We start from the raw sequence: 21,420 nt of genomic DNA, 5'->3' as shown, positions 1-21,420 counted from the left end.
AAGTAAACAGCTCTGTCTCCCCCACCCCACCCTGTTTCCTGGGTCACAGCTTCTCTGTTCCAAACAGGCTCAGCCTAGAACCGAGCAGAGCCAATGAGAAGGGCGGCCACCAATGCCGTCTTTCTGGAACTCCTTCCGTGCAACACGACGGGTCCTGGACTTGGGGCCAGTGTTTATAACACCACGTTAGTAACGCTGCCTGGTCCTGCAGCTCTGGACTGGCTCCCGCAGCCCAAGCAAGCATGGAGGAAAAAAGAGCAGCTTCCTGGTTGCAGTAAGTGTACATGTGTAACATGAGCTTGGCACTGGGCCCAGTGAGATTCTATCATCTTACAGTGCACGTGACAGAGTTTACCACCTTAACCTTTCACATAAAGCAAAGCCAAGCCTTCTTTTTTTTTTTGACAGGCAGAGTGGGTAGTGAGAGAGAGAAAGGTCTTCCTTTTTGCTGTTGGTTCACCCTCCAATGGCCGCTGCGGCCGGCACTCCGCGCTGATCCCAAGGCAGGAGCCAGGTGCTTCTCCTGGTCTCCCATGCGGGTGCAGGGCCCAAGCACTTGGGCCATCCTCCACTGCCCTCCCGGGCCACAGCAGAGAGCTGGCCTGGAAGAGGGGCAACCGGGACAGAATCCGGCGCCCCAACCGGGACTAGAACCTGGTGTGCCGGCGCCGCAAGGCGGAGGATTAGCCTGTTAAGCTACGGCGCCAGCCGAAGCCAAGCCTTCTTTAAAAGAGGAAGGGAAAAGTGGTTCTAGTGTCCATGTTGCTGGGGGACGGGGAAGCAGCCTCGGCAGTTGAAGGAGGGCAGGGCAGGAGGAGAGGAGTGCTCAGGGCTGAGGGCCCCCGTCCCGCATCACTTCGCTCCTGGTCCTTCTGTGGCCCCCGGGTGCGTGTAGTGTCTGCTCCTCAGAGGAACCACTTTCCGAAGGAGGTCAGAGCCAGGGCCGCTGCTGAGAGCTGGTGATGGAACCCAGATTCAAACCCCATTGCGACTCTCATCCCGTCACCCCCCACAGTCCACTCCAGTGTTTCCTGTCTTGTTTGCCTTAGATACATCCAAGGGCACCACAGCACATGGTGGCCGCGCAGATAGCAGAGGTGTGCCAGAACAGGCAGCACGTGGCCTCCAGGCCACTCAGCAGTGGACCAGACGAGGGGAGCAGACTTCTGGGGCCCCCATCTGACCCGGCTTCACTTCAGCCAGAAGGGCAGCTTTCTGTCTCCATTTTTATTGAAATACAAAAAGTGCAAATGGTGAAATACATGATTGGTGCCAAGGAAGTCATTAAGTGTGATGTGAACACCTGATTCACAGTACGAGCGCCCCCAGGACCAGACCGGCAGGACAGAGACCAGGACGAGGCTGTGGGCAATACTTGACATACAGAGGGCAGAAAGCGGAGTGGCCCGGGCTAAAGGCACAGGGACTGACAACCAGTAGCAGCTCCAGGCCCTGGGAGTCCGGCTGTGCCACCTGCCTGGGGACAGTGCCCAGGGAGGCCAGTCCCACACCCCACCTGGCTCACAGATGGCGCTGGGCAGGCCGGTGCGGCTCCTCACAGCTCAGGCTCTGGAGTGGCGGTAAAGCTGTGTCGGGGGCCACTGCAGGTGCACAGCAGCAGGAGGGGCCGCCCCGGGGTTCGTCAGCAGGAGTGTCACTGTGAGGGACCCGGCTGGAATAAGGGGTATTCAGCCACCACTGGGGTCCAGAACTACTTCCCGGGGATGATCTGTTATCAGAATCTTGGCCCCCTCCCCAGCCCCTCCAGTCTCCACCACAGACCCTGAGGCAGAGTCACCTCTGGCTGGAGCAGGGAGCCCATGGCTGAGCATGTGTGCGTGGGGAAAAGGAGGTGGGGCCTGGGGCTGTGTCTGCCTGTCACCGATCCCACCAGACACGAGGGCTCCCAGGGACACGGCAGTCTATTTCCAGTGGATGCTGGGACTTGGAGCCCCAACATCCAAGCTGCCAGTCCTGGCAGGACCAAGAGGCCAGCAGCCCCTGGGGCAAGCGCCACTTGGGGAAGGCTGCCCCGGCACGCGTAGGGGGAGGCAGAAGTAGGAGGCTGACCCCCGCGCTGCCATTCCCTAGCTCCGGGAACACCCGAAGCTGAGCCTTTAGTGGAGCGGACTGGAGCAGAGAGCTTGCATCCAGGCCAACGTGTGGCGGCCCTTCCAGAAGCAGGGCACCAAACCCAGACATGGAGGCGCCTCGTGTGGCCAGGCCAAGCCAAGGAGCTCAGCTGTTCGTTCCCCAGAACTCAGGGAGGAGAGGCCCGGCCCCAGCCACTAACCCAGCCGGCAGGGATTTTGGTCATCCCCGGTTGCCAGGGCCACAGAGGCAGAAAAAGAGAAAAGGGGCTACTGGGGCTCTGTCCTCCAGCCGGAAGAGCCAAGCCCAGCTCGGCGGAGCATGGCAGGAGCCAGGCATCCAGAGAGGCAGTGAGAGGTATAAGGCGAAGAGAAACTCGTATGGTAACAGCGAGGCCTCTGGGGCCGGCGAGGGGGGCTGGGCAGAGGGGACAGCTGCCATGGTGGCCGGCCCCAGGGCCTATCTCCCAGGGCTCTGTGGTCGCTTGCTGGGCGGGGGGCCCGGGTTCCAGTTCGGCTGGCAGAAGGAAGAGTCCGAAGTGGGGCTACCAGGGCAGGGGGCAGGTGGGATGGGAGCCGGGCTCAGAGCCTTCTGGAGTCGGGGTCAGGGAACAGCTCCGCCTGGTGGTCCAGGAGGAACTTGGTGAAGGTGTTGATGGGGTTGATGGCCTTGAGGGTGATGGCAGCATCCTTGGCCCACAGCAGGTTGGGGCCGAAGACCACAGCCAGGTTGGTGTTGGTCATCTTGTTCTGGTCACAGTGGGCAGAAATCTGTGGCGGAAGTCGGGGGACTGCAGCAGGAAGCCACATACCCTGCCCCCCACTGCCCACAGTCACCAGGATGGCAGCCCCCCGCCCCTCCCCCCTCCCGGACAGGTGAGCAGCAGGGCTGGGGCGAGGCCTCACCTGCACTAGGAAGGCAGTCAGGAAACACAGCACCCGGAAGTTCTCCTCCGGCAGCGTGCGGAGGACCTGCTGCGTCACCTCCACTCTCTGGTTCTCGTCAATGTCTACGGGGAACGGGGCCCAGGTTACAGGGGCCCCAGGAGGGGCCGCTGCCGGAAGCCCCACCAGGAGGCTCCAGGAGAGACCCCAGAAGACTTCCCTGGGAGACGCCCACAGCCTGCAGGGCACAGTGGGCGAACTGCGGACAAACACATCTGCCCCAAGCCCAGCCCACCCCAAGTCCAACCCGACCTGGCTGAAACCTGTGCAGCTCGGAGTGGGCAGTGGGGGAGGGGCACTCACTGAGGAAGCCCACCACGTGGGGGTAGAGGTCGAAGGTCAGCAGGGGCTCGGGAAGCTCCCGAAGGAAGGTCTTAAGGATGACTGCTGGCAGGTGCAGCTCATTGTAGTGGTCAAAGTCCACGGGCAGCCCTGGGGGAGGGGACAGGAGCTTGGCCGCCTGGAGGCCAGGCAGGCCCTCCCCGCCCGATTCCGCCCTCAGCCTGTCCTCTCCCTCTGGGACACCAGCGTGCACTTCAGGCCACGTGGGTGGAGTGGGCCCCGGCTCACGTGCAGTTATCCCCTGCCCCTGAACGAGCCCAGAGCCAGGGACGGCCAGGCAGAAGGGTGACGAGACCTGCATAGTGACACCAAATGCCACAGAAGCCTGTGACAGGAAGAAAGCCTGGGACCCTGCTTATGGCACTGCAGAAGGCGGAGGGGCCTGGAGCAGTGGCGCACCTGCCCGGCCCCCAGCCCCAGCACCCTCCTCAGCCCCCAGCCCCAGCACTCTCCTCAGCCCCCAGCCCCAGCACCCGCCTCGGCCCCCAGTCCCAGCACCTGCCCCAGCCCCCAGACCCAGGACCTGCCTCGGCCCCCAGTCCCAGCACCTGCCCCGGCCCCCAGACCCAGGACCTGCCTCGGCCCCCAGTCCCAGCACCTCCCCTGGCCCCCGGCCCCCAGCCCCAGGACCTGCCCCAGCCCCGCACTCACCCATGTTGTATTTCTGCTGCACTTCCCGCACAATCTGGGTGTTGGCCGACCTCCGGAAGATCCCCTCGGTGGTGAGAGCTGGCAAACAGTGCGGCCTGGTGAGTCCCAAGCCCTGCTCAGTGGCTGGGGGACCCCGCGGAGTTGGGGGGTGGCACTCACCGTGGGCCTGCAAGTAGGCGACGGTCTCCCGGAGCACGATGGGGATGGGCTCCTGCTCTGGGTTCTTCTCCTGGAGGCTGTGGGGTGAGGGCGGTGAGCGGCTCTGCAGCCCTGCCCACCCCGGCCCCAGGCCAGGCCAGCCCACCTATCGCATACTCACTGCTGCAAGGAGACCCCAAACTGCTGGTTGGGCAGGGGCGGCCGAGGGGGCATGGGCTTGGGTGCCGTCGCAGGGCTCTTGTGCGTGGACTTGAGGAAGTCGTCATACCTGCGGAGCAGGTGGGAGGGGAGTCAGCCCCCGGCCGGCTCTGTCGAAGCTTCCAGGCCTTCGCTGTGCTGTGTTACAAAGCTTATTTCCTCTACTCCTCACAACAATCCAGTTCACCCAACACGAGGAAACAAAGACTTTAAAGAGACCCGTCACAGAGCTCGTAGACGAGAGAATTGCGTGACTGCTTGGCTTTGTGTGGAATTATTTACTTATTTATTAGGAAGAGCTCCCAACCACTGCTTCACTCCCCAAATGTCCTCCACTGAAGGCAGGAACCAAAAGCTCGGGCCAGGTCTCCGGGTGTCAGGGACCCACTCAGTTCACCATCACCCCTGCCTCCCGGGGTCTGCATAAGCAGGAAGCCGGAAGCAGAAGCCAGAGCTGGGAATCGAACCCAGGCTTTCCAACATGGGATCAGGGTATCCTAGTGGCCAGGCCAGGCCCAGTGCCTGTCCCCAGAAATGGGTGTGAACTCGCTCTGTGTGGCCTGATGTTCGCCTCACCCGGTTCCCCCACCCTGGGACCCACGACCCCGCCCCCCCCCCCACTCTCCCTGCCCCCGCTCACTTGAGCACTTGGCGAGGGATGCCCAGCTGCTCCAGCTTCACGTGCTCGCTCAGCTCGCTCAGGTAGTTCACGTAGAAGATCTTCCGCCCAAATTTGAAGCTGCAGGGAGGCAAGGCCTGCGTCAGGCCCCTCCGCCCTCAGGCTGCCCAGCTCAGAGAGAGGCCTGCACCCAGCTCTCTGTCCCTGGGGGCCTGGCCTCCTCGGGTATCTGCGTTGGCCCGCCCCGGGTCTGCTCACCTGATGAGGGGTTTAAAGAGGATGAGCAGGGTTTTGATGAACATGGTCGGGTGCACGATGTACAGAGCCTTGATGTTCTTCTTGTACCTGTGGTGGAGGACAAGGAAAGCAGAAGGGTGGGGTGTGGGCTGTGAGGGCTGCAGGGACACAGGGCGAGGGGCTCTTTTATTTACTGTTATCTGTTTGAAAGGCAGAGAGAGAGAAAGAGAATCTTCCAGGCCGGTGCCGTGGCTTAACAGGCTAATCCTCCGCCTTGCGGCGCCGGCACACCGGATTCTAGTCCCGGTTGGGGCGCCAGGTACTATCCCAGTTGCCCCTCTTCCAGGCCAGCTCTCTGCTATGGCCCGGGAAGGCAGTGGAAGATGGCCCAAGTCCTTGGGCCCTGCACCTGCATGGGAGACCAGGAGAAGCACCTGGCTCCTAGCTTCGGATTGGCACAGCACGCCGGCCGCAGCGGCCATTGGAGGGTGAACCAACGGCAAAGGAAGACCTTTCTCTCTGTCTCTCTCTCACTATCCACTCTGCCTGTCAAAAAAAAAAAAAAAAAAAAGAGAATCTTCCATCCACTAGTTCACTCCCCAAATGGCCTCATTAGCAAGGGCTGGACCAGGCTGAGACTGGGAAACTGGACCTCCATCCGGGTCTTCCGTATGGGTGGCAGGGACCAAGCCACCCATCACCTGCTGCCATCACCCGCTGCCTCCCAGGGTGTGCGTCAGCAGGAAGCTGGATCAGACAAAGCCAGGACTGCAACCCAGTCTGGAAGTGGGCAGGCCAAGCAGCGGCTTAACCGCTGTGCCACAACGCATGCTCCAGGACCAGGGCTTACTGCACATTTTCTGGTTACTACTCATGGCGAGTGTGCGAGGTAAGTGCTTCCCCACTTTGCAGATTAGAAAATAAGAGGTTCGGGAGTCTGACATGAAAATTCCCGGAGCAAGTAAGTGCAGAAGCTGGGACTTAGGCCTGGGCTAGTTATTCTGACTTCAGAATCTTTCTGCCTCCCCAGCTGGGACACCTGCCCCACCCCCACTCCCTCCCCCCCCAGCATGGAATAAGCTCCTGCCCTAGCGGAGCGCTGCCCAGCACCCAGCAGAGCTGCTGGCACCACAGCTGCCCGCCCCAGGCCCTGGAGCCCAGCCCAGCGCCCCAACCCACTTGCGGTCGAACTCCCGGTAGGCGTCGCGCAGCCAGCTGAGGGAGGGCTTGTTGTCGCTGCTCAGGCCGTGGTGCAGGTACAGCAGGGTGTAGTCGCTCTCCACGTACTGGTCCAGGGTGTGCTTCAAGTACCTTCAGGAGGAAAGCTGCGCTCAGGCTGCGGGGCCCAGAGGGAGAGAGAAACCCAGGCCCCGCAGCCTCCTCGTCACCCCTGCCCCGCCTCACAGCCCTCTCCTGCACTGCTCGCTCTGGCCGCAAATTGGCCATGGCCACATATCAGCCATGGCCACATTCTCGTGCGGACACACAGGGCCGAGCGAAGGAATGCTAACAACAGCAACGTCTCTCCTGTCAGAGCACTGCCCAGGAGTCGGGAGACCAGCACGGCGACGCAGCCCTCACCCCCCTGCAGCAGGGCACCAATACTGATGACAGCCACCGGTTCTCAATGTCAAGTTTCTGGTGTCTGCCAAGCACCTCACGTACATCATCTCGCTCCGTCCTCATACCAGTGGAGCTGACCTCATCCCCAGCGTACAGGTGAGGGCAATGAGCAGAGAGGTAGAGGGCCAATCCGAGGTACTGCAGCTCTAGTGGAGCCTGGAGCTGAGTTCAGGCATCCAAGCGTTGGACAGCTCTGCCTTTCACCTGCGAACTCCAGCGCAGGCTGCAAAACACTGTGCCCATGACACGGCGCTGGGGCCCCCGCCACTGGCTTTTTAAATGTTTTTATTTATTTGGAAGGAAGAGAGACCAAAAAAAGAGAGCTCCCATCTACTGGTTCACTCCCCGAATGCACACAACAGACAGGGCTCGGCAGAGTCCGAGCCAGGCACCCAGAATTCAAACCAGGTTGTTCATGTGGGTGGCAGGGACCCAAGGACTAGAGCCATCACTAGTTGCCTTCTAGGGTGTGCACTAGCAGGAAGCTGGAATCGAGGGTGAGCCAGGACTGACATCCAGGCACCAGATGTGGGACATGGGCATCTTTTTTTTAAAAAAAAAAAAGATTTATTTATTTATCTGAAAGTCAGAGTTACACAGAGAGAGGAGAGGCAGAGAGAGAGAGAGAGAGGTCTTCCATCCGCTGATTCACTCCCGAATTGGCCACAACAGCTGGAGCTGCACTGATCCGAAGCCAGGAGCTTCTTCCAGGTCTCCCTCATGGGTGCAGGGGCCCAAGCAGCTGGGCCATCTTCTACTGCTTTCCCAGGCCATAGCAAAGAGCTGGATCAGAAGTGGAGCAGCCGGGACTCGAACTGGCACCCTCATGGGATGCCAGCATTGCAGGCGGCAGCTTTACCCACTATGCCACAGCACTGGCCCCAGGACATGGACATCTTAAGGTATATCCTAACCACTAGGCCACATGCCACCCTGTCACTAGGCATTCTGCGAACAAGAAGTCCCATAGCCTCAGTTCTCTAAACTTCCAACGCAGTCTCTATCACCCTGAGGCAATCACATGCAGCCACTATGCTGAGCATGTGTGAAGGCCTCAGGCTCCCACAGGGACACCGGCCCAGGCTGAGGTAACTTTTGAGGGCAGGAAGGGAGTGGAGAGAAGGAGGGAAAAGCCCAAGGATTCAACTAAGTGCCCAGATCCAACCTGCCCCAGCCCAGAGAGGGAACCTTGGTGCTGGCCCACCAGGCGTGGATTCTGATGGTTCTTAACTACACTACAATCTATCCCTTACACAGATGACGAAGAGATGACGTAATCAGATACACGTTGGAACTAGGAAAACAGCAGAGACTGTAGAGCAAATAGACACCGCCAGTGTAGAAGCTGCGACCTTTCGGAGGCAACAAAGCGATGTTTATCAGAGGCAACACAGGCTCATACCCTGAGCCTGCAAACAACTGTGGAAAACCGCACCATAGATCAGTTTATTTTGGTACAAAAAACTGTGAAGCGCAGGCATGGCACAGCAGGTTAAGCCGCTGCCTGTGACACCAGCATCCCATATGAGCACCAGTTCAAGTCCTGGCTGCTCCCCTTCTGATCCAGCTTCCTGCTAATGCCCCAGGGAAGGCAGCAGAAGATGGCCCACGTGCTTGGGCCCCTGCCCCCACGTGGGAGACCCAGATGGCTTTCTAGGCTCCTGCCTTTCACCTTGCTCAGAATCGGCCATGGCAGCCGTTTGGGGAGTGAGCCAGAGGATAGATTCTCTCTCTCTCTCTCTCTCTGTGTGTATGTGTGTGTGTAACTCTGCCTTTCAAATAAATAAATATTTTTTAAAAAATTCTGAACTCCTTGTATATTAGGGTCCTGCAAAAAGCTCATGGAAAGGGCTGGGCATCTAGCACAGAGCTCAGACGCCCCTGGGACGCCCACACCCCGGAGGGAGGCTCCTGGGTTCCGTCCTGGCTCTGTCCCAGTTCCAGCTTCTTGCTAATGTGCATACTGAGAAGCTGCAGGTGGTGGCTCAAGTACTGGGTCCCTGCCACTCACGTGGGTGACCTGGATTGGGTTCCTGGCTCCTGGCTTTGGTCAGGCCCAGGCCCATTTGGTGCATGCATTTTAGAAGTGGGTCAGTGTGTGGGAGTTCTCCCTCTGTCTCTCTGCCTTTCAAAATAAATAAAATAATTTTAAAATTCATAGAAAATACATACTAAGAAAAAATTATGCACCCAAATATCATCTAATTTCATTTCTCCATGTGCTTTCTGAATTACCCCTCAAATACCCAGGAATTTCTCCTAAGGAAATAACCAGAGATCAACAGAAACATTTTTGCACAATGTGACTCATCCCAGACTATTTTATGATGGGGAAAAAAAACCAAAAAAAAACTGTGCAGCACGCTAACTGTCCAGCATCAGGGAACAGGTGACATACATCGTGGGACATCCACAAATAGAACACCTCACAGGGTGCTTCTGTGGACAGCACCGGTGTGTGAGGTCAGATGCCCGAGCGGCGGTCGCCCTTTGGGCTGGTGACGGGAAGAGCAAGGGGAGGCCAGCGGAGTGGGTGAGGTAGGCGGGTACACCACGTGGCACCCTTCACCGTCCGCTTTTCTGCACGCATTTCCCACGTCAATAAAATGCTTTTTAAAGGCTGTCTTTGAAGAAGGCTCCAGGCGCAGAGGATAAAAGCGTTACATAAGGTGCCACAGTGACGCTGGAGTTCCACATATGGCACAGAGAAAAATTGGAAGTGAACACACCGAAATACGAACCGTGCCTTTTGCCCTGGGGGACAGGCTGGTCGAGACTGTTTTTTAATATAGTCGTCTACACTTCTCATCGCTACCTGAAATCGCAACACTTTCCATCTGTGCACATGGCCCTCTGGGTAGACCACCTTACATGAGGGCCGCAACCCGGGAAGGGCACAGCTCTCACTCCCCAGGACGCACAGGCAACCTGCCCCACAGCTCACAGCCAGGCAGAGGCACACTGAGGCTTAACCAGCTTTTGGTTCCAAACTTCGGGCACTTTCTGTGTCAACCCCCCGGGGCCCCGGCAGACAGCTAGGGGAAGCCATGCCTAAGATTTCAGACTGAAAATGGGACAGACTGACCCCCGAGGGGAGTGCCTCGCTTCTCTGGCATGGATGACCAAAGTGGGTGGGAGGTGGCCAGCCAGGGACAGCCCTGCAATCCGCCTCCTAGAAACTGAATGCCTTCCCAGTTTCCCTAACCCTGACCCACTCTCTGCCCACCTCCCGCTCACACAACTGTCTGGCCAGGAGTCTGCTGCCTGGTCTGTCAGACTGCGCAAGCGTGAAGCGTGAAGGGCTGTGACCCAGCAACCTGCAGCTCAGCTCCCCGGCCTACTGCTGGCTGGGCCAGGCGCGGGGCCTGGACAAGGCTCTGCCTGCCTCGCCTGAGAAAGTGGGAGGAGCGGTCAGGAGGCCAGAAGAGCAAGGCTCTCCGGCCAGGCTGCAAAGACAGCCTTGGCTCCAGCTCACTGGGAGTAGCTCAGTCCCCAGACACAGGCCTTCCTCCCTCCCGCTGGGCCTGGCCCCAGCCCCTAAAAGCCCCCCCCCCCCCCAGTCAACAAAACCAAGGACCTCAGAGGTCCCTCATGCACAGTGATGACATGCTGATCCCCACTGTGGGCCCGGTGCCGGATCAATACCAGGTGTCAGAATCGGGCCTGCAGAGCCCCGCGCTCAGTCAGCCTCCGGACTTGCATCAGGAGCCGTCTGCACCAGCCGAGACTACCACGAAGAGCTCACGTTTGTGGATGTGTCACATTGCCTTTGTTCCTTTTTTAAAATTTTATTGAAAAGGCAGACGGCAAGACAGAGACAAAACACAAACACAAACACAAACACATAGACATACGGAGATTTTTCCATCTCCTGGTTCACTTCCCAAATGCCTAAAACAGCTGGAGCCAGGCCAGGCCAAAGACAGGCAGAACCGGGGACTCCACTCAGGTCTCGCATGTGGGTGGCAGAAACCCAGGTACTTGAGCCATCACCTGCTGCCTCCCAGGGTGCCCTAGTAGGAAGCTGGACTCAGAAAGGAGCTGGCACCCAAGCCCAGGCGCTCTGATGTGGGGTGCAGCTGTCTGTCTCAAGCAGTGCCTCGACCATTGTGCCAAATGCCCATGCCCTTCCTACAATTGCTCCACTTAGCTGAAAGGCAGAGAAACAGAGAGAGAGAGCATATTATCTTTTTTTTTTTTTTTTTAATTTTTGACAGGCAGAGTGGACAGTGAGAGAGAGAGACAGAGAGAAAGGTCTTCCTTTGCCGTTGGTTCACCCTCCAATGGCCGCCGCGGTAGGCACGCTGCGGCCGACGCACCGCGCTGTTCCGATGGCAGGAGGCAGGTGCTTCTCCTAGTCTCCCATGGGGTGCAGGGCCCAAGCACTTGGGCCATCCTCCACTGCACTCCCTGGCCACAGCAGAGAGCTGGCCTGGAAGAGGGGCAACCGGGACAGGATCGGTGCCCCGACCGGGACTAGAACCCGGTGTGCCGGCGCCGCAAGGCAGAGGATTAGCCTACTGAGCCACGGCGCCGGCCAGCATATTATCTTTTTTAATTCATTTTCCCAGGAACTTTTTGAGGTACCCTCGTATTTGGCTAACAGAAGCCATACAGGCACAGCAATCATGGATGTGGCATAGAATACCACGAACTGTTCACCTACATGACAAACAGTCAGCAGCATCATCCAGTGCTAACAGCCAGCCCTCTCATTTGGGCAGTATCTGACTTCTCACAGCACGTCCGTGTGCAGTGTCTCATATCCACAAGGAAGGAGGGCGATGTCCCACCACGTTGGAAAGGGGGAGAAAACCAGGCCAAAGACCCAGTCAGAGCCCATGAGCAGAAACCAGATGTGCAGCTTGGCCAATGTTTTCCCTCTAATATAAAACAGCTCCCTCGGAGGAGAGGGGAGGCACTAAGTGGGGGGTGGCCTGACACCCCCCAGGTGGGGGAGAGACAGGAAGGACAATGGCATTAGGCTACACTGGGATCAGGGCAAAGGCGCTCCACATGTCCCCCCAGGTACTCACCCCAGGAGCTTGCTGTGGTCCAGTTGGTGGCTGGGGGGCATCCGACAGGCACTGAACACGATGATCTTCCGCCCGTACTTGTCATCGCCTACAAGTGGAAGAGGGGGCCCAGTCGGTGAACAATGAAGCCCCAGTGGGAAGAAGAACTGAAAGATGCCAGCATGGAGACCTGGACCAGTTGTGCAGGGGCCCAAGTGGCCCATGCGGAAGCATTGTTGGGCAGCTCTGCTCCTGAACCAAGAGGAATAGGCTGTTTTCAGGGCTACTGGGTTGGGGTGCACAAACTAAGCATCATTGTTTAGTCATGCCTGGCAGAAACAACTCACATGTCCATCAGTGCATGAATGGCTGCAGAAACTGTGGAAGAGCCATGCAATGGAATACTGTTCGGCCGTGCAGAGTGCAACACTGACACGCACTGCAACATGGGTGAGCCTTGAAAACACCACGCTAAGTGAAAATAGCTAGACACAGCCACCTACTATGACTCCATCGACATGAGCTATCTAGAGAAGGTAAATCCATCAAGACAGGAGGCAAATTAGTAGTTTCCAGATGCTGGGAGGAGGGGAGAATGGGGAGTGACTGTTTAATGAGTACAGGATTTGGTGTAGGTATGGGTGATGACAATGGCCACACAGCACTGTCAATATGCTACCACTGAATTGTATATTTTGAAATAATTTTTAAAAAGTTTTTTTAAGGTTTATTTACTTGAAAGGCAGAGTTAAAGTGAAACAGTGAGAGACAGAGAGACGGGGAGATCCTCCATCCACTGGCCGCTCCCCAAATGGCCACAATGGCCAAGTCTGGGCCAGGCTGAGGCCAGGAGCCTATAACTCCACCCCACGGGGAGTGGGATGGGACCCACGTGGGTGGCAGGGGCCCGGGTCCTTGGGCCATCCACCACTGCTTTCCCACGTGAATTAGCAGGGAGCTGGATTGGAAGCACAGCAGCCAGAACTTGAATTAGCGCCTACACGGGACGCCAGCATCATAGGCTGCAGCTTAACCTGCTGCGTGTGCCACAACCTCAACCCCAAAACAAAGAGTTTGTTCTGCTTCGATTTTTTTTTTTCATGCTCAATTTTTTTTTTTTTAAATTCAGCTCACCAAAATAGTCATCTTCAAAGTCTCCGTTTGGTGCAGCAGTTGAGCCACTGCTTGGGGCACTTGCAGCCCCCATCCGGCGCCTGGGTTTGAGTCCCAGCTCTGCTCCCACTCCCAGCTCCCTGCTGCCGCACACCCTGGGAGGCAGCAGGTGATGGCTCAAGTGGTTGGGTCTCTGCCACCCACACCGGAGACCCAGATGGAGTTCTCGGTTCAGGGAGTGAACCAGTGAATGGGAGGTCTCTGACCACGAACTACAACTTGTTATTTGATTACTAAATGACCACACTTGGCTCTGAGTGACTTCTGGACATTTCTAAAATTCAATCCTTTCTCCCCGATATTCTAAAGAACATGGGGTTCAGAGGAGTTTGAGATGGTGTGGGGAAATGCTCACGGGGTGGAAGCACTCGGGGACGTTTGTCCAAGTCCTGGCCCTGTCACAAAACTGGGAAGCTCCTGAAACATGTGTGCTCTTTCCCCCAAAGTGAGGTGCTCTTCCAGGGTCAGCATGGACCAGGAACCCCATGCAGGGGATAGAGACAAAAGGTAGACTGGCAGGCCCAGCCTCATGGACATCCTGGAGTGCCATGTCAGAACACCGCAGGCCTCCTACCATGAGCCTGGGAAGGGTGGAGCAGCATCGTCCTACTTCCTCCAGGCAGGGGAACTGACCAGGATATGTGGGGGAGACGCTGGGAGGAGCACGGGCCAGCCAAAAGATTCCTTCAGTCCCACCCCAGCCTCTTCAGCAGGGGCTGGCCAGGGCTGAGAGTCTAAGCTCTCGGCTCTGGAATGTAAAGAAGCTAGTAAAAAAAAAAAAAAAAAAGAGCTAGTAAGTGGTTAAGCAAGCCGCCGGGGTGTGGGCCAGGGGCCTGGGACTCCATCTCTCAGCTGGCCCCGGCACCCTGGAAATGGGGGAGCCTGGGGCTCCACCAATAGGCTGGGCAGTCCCACAACTCCATGCTGTCGCACGCATTGCAAGCAGGCACACCGTCTTAGAGAAAGAGAGCCACAGTCCAAGGATAACCTCTGTGGTCTCAGAGAAGCCTGGGACGAAGTTAGGAGGCACTTCGCCAGACTGGAAGCTTCTTAAAGGCGGAGAGTGCTTTTCCGCACGGAACCCTCAATGCGGACCGCAAAGTTCCGGAGTCCTGTGACTCCGTTCTGTGTGCGGGCTGACTGACAACAGGATGAAGGCCGTGGGCGGGGTCAGAGGGTGAGACTCTCAGTCAGGTGAGAAATGAGACAGTTTAGGGTCTGGCCCCTGCCCACCCACTCTCGGGAGTGAGGTCCCACAGCCCAAGTCCTCTGGTGGCCTGGAATTGGCCAGCGGGCAGGTGGCTTCTGCTAGGGGTAGGCCCTGTAAAGAGGCCAGGAACAGCCCTCCTGCTCCAGGGAGAGAGCAGACAGGGAGGAGGCAGCCCTGCAGTGGCCAGCACGGGGAGCGGGCTCACGACGACGAGGGCAGAGAAGTGTTTGTGCAGAGCCAGGCGGAGCCGCTGAGAGCAAGGTCTCTGCATTCCCCAGATACTGGTCGGTCGGGAATTCTCCCAGGGCGACCTGGCAGTTAATCAACAACAGGGCAGAGCCTCGGGCAGCCATTCTGGACCCTAGCCCAGTGCCCGCCCACCCTCACCTGCAGTACAGGCCAAGGACACGGGCGGTGTGGGCTGGCACTGACAGGGCCCGCCAGGTGGCAGAGACAGGGCCCACAGTTTTGCCAGCCAGCTGATACCGGCCTGCAGAGGCAGAGACAACACATGGCACACATACCAAGGGCCTCTCCCCGCTTTTCCAGAGAGCCAGCCGCTAGCCATTTACTGGCAACCCCTGGGAGGAAGCCCCTGGCATCCAACCTGACGGAGAAGCAGGGAGAGGAGAGGCTGCACAGGGAATGGAGACATCCGCGTCCTCTCCCACAGGGGCTCTTTCCCATGGTTCCAGCTCCAAGAAACTGGCCCGCTGGGACGGCTCCCTGGCTTGTCACTCTGGCAGTGCCCGTGCAGACTCCTCTTGCTCACATTAGGGAGGCACGCCCAGGCTGGACGCCACCACCCACAGTGTCCAGGCCCGGCATGAATGGGCTGCCTCCCTGCCCTGGAACTCCTTTCCCTGTGGCCTCTGGGTGTGTCCCCACCTAGCCTCCACCCTGTCAAGCCTCCTATAAATCCTTTGCTACTTCCTGCTCCCCGAAACCACCAGCCCCCTGCTCCCCAGAGTGCAGTTGCAAATAAGCTGACTTCACTTGGCCTCCACAAGAGCTGCAGCCCACAGGGAGCTGGGCCCCTCAGGCTCGTCACACCCTGGGGAAAAGACACGTGCTTGCAGCTCTGTGTTGTGTGGGACTTCAGGGGCCAGGGTGACAGCAGGGGAGCGACTCCTTCACATCAGACATCCTACACCCAATCAGGTGCAGTGGTGGTGGAGGGAGGGGTGTCTCCTGTGCCCAGGCCAGGCTCAGCCCAGGCAAGAATGCTGCAAGGGTAACACAGGCCGGAGCTCGCCTCTAACCCAGACCATGGCAGGCACCAGGAACACCTTTGATGGGGTGATGGAGGGATGGTGCTCCCGGCTACTTCCCTGTGGCCAGCACATGGCTTCCTCCAGGGTCCCCTGAGCCAGCACCACACTGGGTTCCAGGGCCAGCTTCTGCCTGGTTCCCCTTGCTCACCCAAAGCCTCTGAGCAGGGCCACGCTGACCCCCTTGCTCACCAGCAAAGACAGACAACCACCAGGAAAAGATAAAGGATCCTAAAGTTCCAGTGGCTTCTTCCAGCAGTGGGACCCTAAAGGCAGGAACCAAGTCATCAACATCTCGTTGTCTCCCCTGCTCCTGGGTGCTCCTGGCTCCTCACTTCTGAACAGGAGGAAGAAGGTCCCCACCCAGAGCCCACAGGGCAGCACACATGCCCTGACACCCATGCTCCAGGGAGTCACATGGCCCCTCACTTCTGGAAGGAGCCACTGCCTGTTCCAGGGTTCCTGGCCCCCTTCCCAGTAACTGATGGGGTGGGAAGGCTGACGTCAGCGCCAAGGGAAGGGAGCGGAACGCAGTGAGGGAGAGGGAAGGCCACTCCCTCAGGGCCTCTAATCGTGCTGGCTGCAGGCTAGGCCCTGACACACATTCACGACTACAGTCCTCTCAGCGGCCAAACAAGAAAGAAAGGAGTTCAGAGAGAGAGAGAGAGCTGGAGGCCAAACCCAGGCCTCTCGACGTCAAAGCCACTGGGCCACACAGCCTCCCTCGTATCATCTGCAAATGGAGCAGGGGAGGCAGAGGCTCATGAGTTGGGAGGCAGGTGCAGGGGACACGTCAAGGAGCAGCCACCGTCAAGTCTGGGCTTTTGAAGGATGGTGCCCCGGGCTGGGGTCAGCCCACAGGGCAGCACGGCAGGAAGGGTGGCTCTTCTGAGCCAGAAGCACCCCGGGAGGAAAAGGTTCGCAGCTGGGGGCGCTCACCTGCCACCTCCACGATCTGGTGCCGGGCGATGTCGTAGTAGGGGTCATCCCACTTCAGGTGTGTGACGGGTTCTGGGGAGCTGCTCTTGGAGTCATCTGGGGAACACGGCAAAGTCAGGATGATCTGGGGGGCTGCTCCCATGCGCTCTCCGACATGCTCGCTCTTTGGCCCTCCCCCTGGTAAGACTTGTGCCCCTGCTCGACCCCAGCCCCGGGCCGGTCTGCTTGCCCCCATCCTGCCTTGCAGGGTCTCCCTTCAGCAGTGTGGGGGTCTCCCCTGCTAAACCGCCCGCCACTGTCCGAGATGCAGCACTGCCCACCTGACTTGGGGAAGTCGGGCATCTCATCCGAGGGCCAGTTCTTCTCGTCGATGGAGGCCAGCTTCAGCTGGTTCAGCGCCTGGCTGGCATCGTCCAGGGTCAGGTCGTCGTCTTGCAGCTCTGACAGCGGATCCATGGCCAAGCCTGTCCCCCTGCAGAAGCCGAGGGGAACCCTGCGAGGGGAGGCAGGGCGGCGGGCCGGGGTCAGCGACCCCTGGAGTTATCTTCCGCAGTATCTATGGCGAACACCCTGCCCTCCCCCAACCCTCCCCCAAGCTCCCTGGTCCCTGTCCCTCAACACCTCTCATCCCTGCCAAGAACCCCAGGGAGTGAGGTGCCAGGAAAGGCAGCTGGGGCGGAGGGCGGCACGGCTCGGCCTCCCCCTTCAGGTCCTCCCGCTGTGCCAGGTCGCACGCCACCTGCCCCCTGGCTGGCCTGGTCAGGCAGACCCAGCTGCAGAGGCCGGAGGTCGGTGGCCCCCTCTCCGGAGGCCCAGAGCATAGACTTGCAGGCCCCAGCAGTTACAGCGCTGCACCCCACACCTGAAACAGGTCAGCTGAGGTCTTGGCCGCTCCAACCCTCCCCTGGCCAGAGACCACAGGTCCCAGAAAAAAGGCCTGCCTCAGGGGCCCCACTGGGTTTGCCCTGGGATGGGAGCCAGCAGGAGGGGACAGAACCTGCCTGCCAGTCAACAGCAGACAATCCGCAGGCTTCTAGCGGCTTCCAGGCCACGCTGAATCCGCCGGGGAGCACCCGGCACTAGTGTCAAGGTGGAAAAGACTGACCCAAGGACACAGAGGGCAAGGGGGTGCTCACGACACCCGGGGTGCTGAGATGAGAGGCCACAGCAGGGAGCAAGGGTTTCCAAGGCCTAGATGTGGCCGCCAGGAGGAAGAAGCCTGCAGCAGAGCAGGGCAGGCACCCCTGGCCTGCAGCCCCAAGGAAGGAAGGGAAGCAACTCCCCTTCCTGCCACAAGCTCACCACCCGGGTGGCGAGGGGGGCTTTAATTCAACCCATTTGGTCCAACCCCAGGGAAGAGGTTGCTGTACGCCCAGCCGCATTCCTGGAGCCCAAAAAAATGACATATATGGTCAGAGAGTGAGCAGGGCAGATAAGGAGAGCAGACAAGGCCCGGGGGTGGGTAGGAGGAAGAGGGGGAGACGTGCCATCCGAGAGCCACAGATCCGGGCTCTGACGCGACGTGACAGCCTCCCGCACGTTTCACAGCCACGGGCTCTGCACAGCAAACCGGCTCCCTGTGCCTAGCAACCACCACCCTGTTGCCAGGGTGACCACACGGATTCAGTGGCAAAAGCTGTTTCAAGCTCCCCAGCCAAAGCCAAGCAGCCATACAACCAAAAACACTCTTCCTCCACTCCTCCGCCTCCTCTGGCCGAGCCACCATTCTGGTCCCCACCCTTGCCCACCACCAGAACACAAGTCCCTCCCGGAGCCCGCACAGCAGGACAACCCTGCCCCATCAAGAATGCCCTTCTCAAGGCCGGTACTACTGTGCCCCTCGCCCATGAAGCCCAGCTCCAGCCACCCCACCCCCACCCTTCAGTGCAGGAAATCTTCAGTCTATCTTCAGGAGAATCCACCCCTAACCCATCCACCTGCTCCTCCCCCCATGCACCAGGAAACACGAGGGCTCCTCCCAGTAGCAGCCCCCAGCTGGGTAACAGGGGTAGAAACCACTGCTCAGCCAACGCCCTCCAGGTCTGAGCCTTCTGTTGGTCTCCTGTGTTCTGTCACAGCCCAGACAGCTCCAGGCATCCCAGGGAAGAGTTCTGCACACAGCGGCTGCTGGAGGCAATGAGGAAGGCACAGGAGCAGCCTTGTCGCCCAGTGGTTAAGGCACCTGCACCCACAGTGAAGTGCCTGGGTTTCATTCCTAGCTCTGGCTCTTTTTTTTTTTTTCTAAGATTTATTTATTTGAAAGGCAGAGTTACAGAGATAGAGAAAGAGAGAGATCTTCCGCTGCCAGCCCACTCCCCAAATGGCCAAGATGGTGTGGTCTGGTCTGGGCCAGGTGGAAGCCAGGCGCCATGAGTTTCTTCTCGGTCTCCCAGGTGGGAACAGGGGCCCAAGACCCTGAGGGTCCAGGCCATCAGTGGGGAGCTAGATCAGAAACGGAACAGCCAGGACTGGAACTGGCACCCCCATGGGACGCTGGCACCGCAGACGGAGGCTCAACCCACTGTGCCAAAGCGCCAGCTCGCAGCTCTGACTCTGGACTCCAGCTTCTGGCTGATACAGGCCCTGCGAGGCAGCAGTGGGGGCTCAAGTGGCTGGGTTCCTGCCGCCCGCGTGGAAAACCTGGATAGCTTTCCTGGCTCTGGGCTCTGGCCTTGGCCCAATACTGGCCATCACAGGCATCTGAGGAACCAACTAGTGGATGGGAGTTCTCTCTCTCTCTGTCTCTCAAATCAATGAAAAAGGTGGGGGAGGGGACTAAGCAAGGAACGGCATGCATGCTGGGCAAGTCCTTTTCCTACCTGGGCCTAAATTCCTTCATCTGTCACAAGAGATGGCTTGGGGCCACCATTGTGGCACAGCAGTTTAAGACGCCACCTGCAATGCCAGCAACCCATACTGGAGCACTGGTTTGAGTCCCAGCTGCTCCACTTCCAATGCAGCTCCCTCCTCACATGCCAGAGAAAGCAGCAGCAGATGGCCCAAGTGCTTGGGTCCCTGCCACCCACATGGGAGACCTGGATAGAGTCTCGGGCTGCTGGTTTCAGCCTGGCCCAGACCCGACCACCCCAACCACTGCAGCCATGTAGGGAGTAAATCAGTGGATGGAAGGTCTGTCTCTTCCTCTCTGTAACTCTGCTTTTCAAACAATAAAGAAACCTTAGGGAGGGAGGGAGGGAGGGAGGGGAAGCTCCCCCCTGAAATGCAGTACTCCAGAGTCCAGAAATACTCGGGCTGCAGTGGCCACGGGACCAAAAGGAGCAGTGGCAGCTGAGGTATGAGGGAGGGAGAGGAATATCCTCCGAGAGGGAACACAACGTGGACCCCACCTCCCTTCCAGAACTTCTCCATTCTGTTGGCGCTACTAGATGGCCTCCCTCAAGCCCCCGCAAAGCCTCCCTTTCCAGCCTAACTGATCAGTTCTCCCCGCCCCCCTACCAGACCGGCCTCTCCCCTCCCTCCAACCCCACAGCTGCAGCATTCATTCTGGGGGAAGCGGAAGGCTCACCTAACGTCAAAGGGAGCACCAGCCACCACCAAGCCCCACCCCTGCCTACCCTGAGGGCCATCTTTCCTGTCTCAGCAGGTGAACCATCTACTTGTACAAAAACTTTTGAGAAGCACTTCAGGTACAGTTTTTCTCTCTGGGAAATCTATGAACCTCATGAAACTCTGATGACATCTGTGGGCACTTTTTTCTCTAAGAAAAAAATGACACATGAAATCTGACATGCAATCTTAAGAGAATTTTCTGAGAATCACTATTCAAGAACTCCTGACCTATGCAGAACAACACCAGGCGCACAGCAGATGCTCAGCCACTTGTTGAGTGATGGAATGAAGTAATTCATTCCCTAAGTGAAGTAGGAGACAAATATTTGTTGAGGGCCTCTGTAACACCATGAACCAAGTCCAAGCTACCTTCTAACTTCACAACAGCGCTCGTAAACCATAAACCACTCGGCCCATTTACATTTGAGAAAGCCAAAGATCAGAAAAAAATAAACCAATTCATGAGGGTCGGCTACAGTCAGCAGAGGCAGGATTTTAATCCAGGTCAATCGGTCTGATAGTCTTTTGGTGAAGGTCAATGCCCAAGGAATTCCCTAAGTGACTGTCATCCATGTGATTCTCCAGGTTCACAGAGGGACCACAAAAAGTCAGATGAACGCCTGTCCCCCAATCTCTTCCACTTAGAACAGAGAGAGCCACTTCCAATCGCAATCCGCCTCCCCCAGTTGCAGTCCCACTTGCAAAAATTCGAGTTCCACCACATTACAACAGCAAGACTCTCAACTACAGTCAGGTTTGCACAGAGCTTCTCGGTTTACGAAATTCCCAAGGGCTGTAATTATCCCATTTCCCAGATTGAGAAAGCGTGGCCTAATGAGTGGCAGGGTGGCACACTGGCCCCAAACTTCTCGTTCGGAGATTTCTCGCCAGATTGGGCCGGGGAGCCTTCCCCCTCCCACGGGCTAGCTCGAGGACATCGACCTGGCCTGGCCCCCGCCCTGGGGAGGGCTGGAAGAAGGCAGCGAAGGGGGCGAGGTCTACTGCAAGGCGCCAAAGTGAGGCAGAATCCCCGCAGCGGAAAAGACGGGCCACCAGGCCCGGTGCCACCCCCGCGCCCCCTCCTCGGATCCGCTCGGGTCCTCCCTACCCGGACCCCATCCCTTCAAGTGGCGTGGCCATCTCCTCCCCCTCGCCACCCCGATCGCGGGGACACCCCGCGCCCTGCAGCTCACCGCGCTCGGGCACTGCTCCCTCCGCCACGCCTGTCAAAGCTCGCCAAACATCCGGATCCGCGGTGGAACGGGCACCGCCCCCTCCTGCTCGCCCCACTCCCCAACCACTTCCGCCACACCTCCAATTCACTTCCGGCCCCCTGCCCGGTCCGAACCCGGCCCTTCCGGGAGCTCCGCCCACTTCC

General features: G+C 58.5%; 1 protein-coding gene across 1 annotated transcript; it reads right to left on the bottom strand.

Moving 5' to 3' along the window:
* Window positions 1-1,192: 1,192 nt before the first annotated feature.
* ARHGAP1 (Rho GTPase activating protein 1) lies at window positions 1,193-21,328 on the bottom strand. Its single transcript, XM_062196215.1, has 13 exons — window positions 21,236-21,328; window positions 16,793-16,965; window positions 16,473-16,568; window positions 11,901-11,988; window positions 6,421-6,552; window positions 5,263-5,349; window positions 5,026-5,124; window positions 4,348-4,455; window positions 4,188-4,264; window positions 4,029-4,106; window positions 3,339-3,467; window positions 2,997-3,100; window positions 1,193-2,861 (listed from the first exon to the last, which is right to left on the bottom strand). The coding sequence occupies exons 2-13, from the start codon at window positions 16,926-16,928 to the stop codon at window positions 2,673-2,675; spliced, it is 1,323 nt and encodes a 440-aa protein (XP_062052199.1). The 5' UTR covers window positions 16,929-16,965; window positions 21,236-21,328; the 3' UTR covers window positions 1,193-2,672.
* Between the last annotated feature and the right edge of the window lie 92 nt (window positions 21,329-21,420).

This window comes from Lepus europaeus, chromosome 7 (genome assembly GCF_033115175.1).
Source record: "Lepus europaeus isolate LE1 chromosome 7, mLepTim1.pri, whole genome shotgun sequence".
Classification (NCBI taxonomy): Eukaryota; Metazoa; Chordata; class Mammalia; order Lagomorpha; family Leporidae; genus Lepus; species Lepus europaeus.
This window is presented reverse-complemented; position numbering and strand designations above follow the sequence as displayed.